Here is a 5,890-nt window from a genome sequence, read left to right on the forward strand (position 1 = left end):
CTGTCAATCTCTGTGATATCAAATCAAATCAAATCAAATTTATTTATATAGCCCTTCGTACATCAGCTGATATCTCAAAGTGCTGTACAGAAACCCAGCCTAAAACCCCAAACAGCAAACAATGCAGGTGTAAAAGCACGGTGGCTAGGAAAAACTCCCTAGAAAGGCCAAAACCTAGGAAGAAACCTAGAGAGGAACCGGGCTATGTGGGGTGGCCAGTCCTCTTCTGGCTGTGCCGGGTAGAGATTATAACAGAAAATGACCAAGATGTTCAAATGTTCATAAATGACCAGCATGGTCAAATAATAATAAGGCAGAACAGTTGAAACTGGAGCAGCAGCACAGTCAGGTGGACTGGGGACAGCAAGGAGCCATCATGTCAGGTAGTCCTGGGGCACGGTCCTAGGGCTCAGGTCCTCCGAGAGAGAAAGAAAGAGAGAATTAGAGAGAGAGCATATGTGGGGTGGCCAGTCCTCTTCTGGCTGTGCCGGGTGGAGATTATAACAGAACGTGGCCAAGATGTTCAAATGTTCATAAATGACCAGCATGGTTGAATAATAGTAAGGCAGAACAGTTGAAACTGGAGCAGGAGCATGGCCAGGTGGACTGGGGACAGCAAGGAGTCCTCATGTCAGGTAGTCCTGGGACATGGTCCTAGGGCCCAGGCCAGTTGAAACTGGAGCAGCAGCATGGCCAGGTGGACTGGGGACAGCAAGGAGTCATCATGTCAGGTAGTCCTGGGGCATGGTTCTAGGGCTCAGGTCCTCCGAGAGAGAGAAAGAAGGAGAGAAGGAGAGAATTAGAGAACGCACACTTAGATTTACACAGGACACCGAATAGGACAGGAGAAGTACTCCAGATAAACAAACTGACCCTAGCCCCCCGACACATAAACTACTGCAGCATAAATACTGGAGGCTGAGACAGGAGGGGTCAGGAGACACTGTGGCCCCATCCGAGGACACCCCCGGACAGGGCCAAACAGGAAGGATATAACCCCACCCACTTTGCCAAAGCACAGCCCCCACACCACTAGAGGGAAATCTACAACCACCACGATATCAAATGGAAAACTGCACAGATAGACAGACCATCCAGGGGAGTATACAGGAAATTCACTTTCTCTTTATTATGAAGTGGTGGAGCTTCTGTCATCAACATTCGGCAGAGGTATCTTCCTTTTAACAATATATTTAGTGAAACTTTCAAAATTTCAACAAAACATCAGCAAACATGGAAGGTAGATGGGCAATATGATTTGAATCACATCAGATGATTTGTCTGGAACAGAGTCAATAGACGCAGGATACCAACAAACACAACAATTCCATTCAAGGATGATACTAAGATCCCAAGCTACAAGAAAATTAATGTTCATTTGTATAAATCATGAAGCAGTTACGTCTGGGAAAAATATGGCATTTATCAACTAGATGAGTAGCTATTTTATTACCAATCTGCTATTGAACAAGGGAGTAAAAAAAAAAAAAGACCAAATCAATTACAATACTCTGTGATGGACAGTTCAATTGGACACACAGGAAGTGGGCTGCTTTTGCATTGGTGTTTTGACCAGACCTGTGTTCAAACACTATTCAAACTCAAATACTTGATTGAACTTGTTGCAACGGAAGTAATAGAAAAGTCCCAAACGTTATTATTATTTTTTTAAAGCCCACCTGGCAGCCTTAAGCAAACGCTGAAAGTATCTGAAGGATTTTCAAATAGTATTTGAACCCAGGTCTGGTTTTGATTCAGTGTTGTACGGCGGCGTCAGGAGGTGCTTAGACCTCTTTCCCCTCCAGTCTTTTAACGACTCCTCTGCCTCCCAGTTTATCGATGAAGACGGAGCTGTCTTTGGCGTCTGACATGTCGTTCACCTGCCACTCGAACTTCAGACCTGTGAAACACACGAGAACAAGTCAGTCAATTTCTCTTTATTAAGGAATCCCACTCCTCACATATTTTAGTTTGGGTTTTATTGGAGATTAAAAATAGAGGAGAGTGGTTGCTGAAATAGCAGTTGGTTGCTGCAGCGGTGTGTCTGTTCTGGAGGACCTGGCTTAGACTTACTAGACTACCTCAGGCCACATGTCATTTCCGTGTCATTCATCAGGATACTGTCCGCTAGAATCCGCACTTGAAACAAAGCGGATCACCCCGCCAGACTGTTGGGATGCCGGACTGTTGGGATGCCGGACTGTTGGGATGCCGGACTGTTGGGATGCCGGACTGTTGGGATGCCGGACTTGTGCGGGTAACCTACTTTTGAAGTGATTTGTTTTTCACAATCAGATGAAAACATCATGATTGGTTGTGTTGACCATTATGTCTTTACTATAAAGCCGATGTATTTTTACATTGGGGGGAAAAAAACAGAGACCCACAAATATCACAGTATAATTCCACCTCTGAATGGCACTTTCAAGTGAATTTACCAATTGCATACACTGTAACAAGACTTTGGAATTGATTTGAACAGGGAAATGGACCAAACCTAATCTGAAGCGTTTCATGTGTTGAACCATTATAAGAATATAGAGAATAAAAACAATCCTCCTTGCAACGATTAAGGTTCAAAATGTTCTGGACCCGTGAACTGGGTCTGTACCCCCACCTTGGCCATCCCATTCATAATGTTCTGGACCCTGAACTGGGTCTGTACCCCACCTTGGCCATCCCATTCATAAAGTTCTGGACCCTGAACTGGGTCTGTACGCCCACCTTGGCCATCCCATTCATAATGTTCTGACCCCTGAACTGGGTCTGTACCCCACCTTGGCCATCCCATTCATAATGTTCTGGACCGCCTGAACTGGGTCTGTACGCCACCTTGGCCATCCCATTCATAATGTTCTGAACCCGCTACTTTGAACGACAGTTGAACTAAGGTCATGACATATTTAGAAAGGAATATTTTTCAAGAATCAGTGTGTATAATGATTCATCTGTAAATCCAAAAATGGATGTAGCAAACTGCCAATTCTAGAATGCAATAGGCGGAGTTTGAAAATGAGAGTATCTTATTGACAAGTCCCTGCAATCTCTCCCTGTTTCAGTCCATTTGGTACCTAATGAACATATCACCCCCCCCCCCCATTGCAGGAAAGGTGATTGGATGAAAGTGTTTTAAACAGAACTGAGCCAACCCAAATTCTTACCTTGGAACTTTGCTTTAATGTATTGCTTTGAGCTGGCGTATTTCATTTTCTTTTTGATAGTTGAGTGTTCTGGAGCCCTGCGATTCAAACAGAAGAATACTACATTTAGAACATACTCCCCCAAACATTCTGCCTTGAGTCAATGAACAAATCCTCTCTCACACTCCCTCCACTCAAATTGGCTGACATGGTAGTGTTATGTATGGTATACAGTGCAGTTATGTACGGTATACCAGGTCCTCTTTGGGCGGTCCTTGCTCTCCCAGGAACAGTCATACAGGGTTATGGCCCAACCTACCACATGATGAAGACCAGGTCCTCTTTGGTGCGGTCCTTCTCTCCCAGGAACAGTCATACAGGGTTATGGCCAACCTACCACATGATGAAGACCAGGTCCTCCTTGGGGCTGTCCTTGCTCTCCCAGGAACAGTCGTACAGGGCTATGGCCCAACCTACCACATGATGAAGACCAGGTCCTCTTTGGTGCGGTCCTTGCTCTCCCAGGAACAGTCATACAGGGTTATGGCCCAACCTACCCACATGATGAAGACCAGGTCCTCCTTGGGGCTGTCCTTGCTCTCCCAGGAACAGTCGTACAGGGCATAACGGCAGTCCTCCGTTGGCATCATGTTGACGATCTTCCTGAATACGTCCTCCTCCCCGTTCAGGTCCTTGACCTTAATTGATTGGTAATTGATTAATTAACTGCAATGATAGTGTTTTTTTCTCTAGATGCTCACGTTACAACCCCTAATAGCAATAAAAGTAAGAAAGCTTGGACATTGTAGTTTCTGTATTTTAATGCATTAATATGACGCTACATGATTCTATGGCAACCACGTTAGCTCCCAATTATATTATATTATAAAACATTCAGAGTTTTTAAACAATGCTATGTGTAGGTGAATGTCTAGAATAAGAACAAGATTGCAAATGAGAGATTTAGTACACAACTCCTTAAATTCTTTCTTGGACTTAATTCTAAATAACATTTAAAAAAACATTGAGTAAGAAGCAGGGAGAGAGGATGCAAGGAATTGAGGAAATATAAATTAAGAAAAGCTTAGAATGCCTAACTATGCGGTCCTCTGGATCTGAGTTGGTAGAGCACGGTCCTTGCAATGACCTGGGCAGTGGGTTCGATTCCCGGGACCACCCATACGTAAAAACAAAAATGTCTGCTAAATGACATGTATTATATGGCTCCTCTGACCTTCAGGCACTTGTCCTCGTCCACAACGATACATTTCCCGTCATCGCTGATCTTGAAGAGCACCAGCTTCAGCTGCTCCTGTTTGTCCGCCCCCTGGAGGCGAACTCTGATCTTGTCAAATGTGAGAACGACATCATCGTGGACCGCTATTCCAGAGGCCTGGTCACAAAGGAGAGGAGAAGACAACGGTCACAAAGGAGAGGAGAAGACAACGGTCACAAAGGAGAGGAGGAGACAACGGTCACAAAGGAGAGAAGAAGAAGACAACGGTCACAAAGGAGAGAAGAAGAAGACAACGGTCACAAAGGAGAGAAGAAGAAGACAACGATTTCAAAAAGGAGAGAAGAAGAAGACAAACGGGTCACAAGGAGAGAAAGAAGAAGACAACGGTCACAAAAGAGAGAAGAAGAAGTCTACATGAAAAAAAAAATCGGATTGCGCTGCTTTGCAAGTACTCTCAGCCGACTAACGCTATTGGTGTGTTGTAGCCTTAGGAAAACGGTCTTCAGTCTGTCACATTCCAGAAAGACTGGAACAAGTCAGAACTAGATTCAAAATGTGAACGTTGTCCTAAAGTTGGATTTGACAATGAGTATAATAGAATACATGGGGTGTAGAGAGAGAGAGAGAGACTTGGGGTGTAGAGAGAGAGAGAGAGAGAGAGAGAGAGAAATACAAGGGGGTGTAGAGAGAGAGAGAGAGACTTGGGGTGTAGAGGAGAGAGAGAGAGAGAGAGAGAGAGAGAGAAATACAAGGGGGTGTAGAGAGAGAGAGAGAGACTTGGGGTGTAGAGAGAGAGAGAGAGAAATACAAGGGGGTGTAGAGAGAGAGAGAGAGAAATACAAGGGGGTGTAGAGAGAGAGAGAGAGAGAGATACAAGGGGTGTAGAGAGAGAGAGAGAGAGAGAAATACAAGGGGTGTAGAGAGAGAGAGAGAGAGAGAGAGATACAAGGGGGTGTAGAGAGAGAGAGAGAGAGACTTGGGGTGTAGAGAGAGAGAGAGAGAGACTTGGGGTGTAGAGAGAGAGAGAGAGACTTGGGGTGTAGAGAGAGAGAGAGAGAGACTTGGGGTGTAGAGAGAGAGAGAGAGAGACTTGGGGTGTAGAGAGAGAGAGAGAGAGACTTGGGGTGTAGAGAGAGAGAGAGAGAGACTTGGGGTGTAGAGAGAGAGAGAGAGAGAGAGAGAGAGAGAGACATGGGGTGTAGAGAGAGAGAGAGAGAGAGAGAGAGAGAGACTTGGGGTGTAGAGAGAGAGAGAGAGAGAGAGAGAGAGAGACACATGGGGTGTAGAGAGAAGAGAGAGAGAGAGAGACACATGGGGTGTAGAGAGAGAGAGAGAGACACATGGGGTGTAGAGAGAGAGAGAGACACATGGGGTGTAGAGAGAGAGAGGAGAGAGCACATGGGGTGTAGAGAGAGAGAGAGAGCATGGGGTGTAGAGAGAGAGAGACATGGGGTGTAGAGGAGAGAGAGAGAGACATGGGGTGTAGAGAGAGAGAGAGAGAGACATGGGGTGT

General features: G+C 45.4%; 1 protein-coding gene across 1 annotated transcript; it reads right to left on the minus strand.

The window, feature by feature from the left end:
• Positions 1-1,105: 1,105 nt before the first annotated feature.
• On the minus strand, positions 1,106-4,557 carry LOC124030253 (cofilin-2-like). Its single transcript, XM_046341675.1, has 4 exons — positions 4,375-4,557; positions 3,698-3,838; positions 3,162-3,237; positions 1,106-1,900 (listed from the first exon to the last, which is right to left on the minus strand). The coding sequence occupies exons 2-4, from the start codon at positions 3,788-3,790 to the stop codon at positions 1,785-1,787; spliced, it is 285 nt and encodes a 94-aa protein (XP_046197631.1). The 5' UTR covers positions 3,791-3,838; positions 4,375-4,557; the 3' UTR covers positions 1,106-1,784.
• Positions 4,558-5,890: the final 1,333 nt, after the last annotated feature.

The sequence above is a fragment of the Oncorhynchus gorbuscha genome, unplaced genomic scaffold (assembly GCF_021184085.1).
Source record: "Oncorhynchus gorbuscha isolate QuinsamMale2020 ecotype Even-year unplaced genomic scaffold, OgorEven_v1.0 Un_scaffold_10202, whole genome shotgun sequence".
In the NCBI taxonomy this organism is placed as follows: domain Eukaryota; kingdom Metazoa; phylum Chordata; class Actinopteri; order Salmoniformes; family Salmonidae; genus Oncorhynchus; species Oncorhynchus gorbuscha.

Excerpts from the sequence above, each read along its gene's own strand:
- LOC124030253 (XM_046341675.1), bottom strand. The coding sequence starts at position 3,790 with ATGATGCCAACGGAGGACTGCCGTTATGCCCTGTACGACTGTTCCTGG. Across the intron at positions 3,238-3,697 it reads ACCTGGTCTTCATCATGTGG|GCTCCAGAACACTCAACTAT; the intron begins GTAGGTTGGGCC and ends TTGAATCGCAGG. Across the intron at positions 1,901-3,161 it reads CATTAAAGCAAAGTTCCAAG|GTCTGAAGTTCGAGTGGCAG; the intron begins GTAAGAATTTGG and ends TGTGTTTCACAG.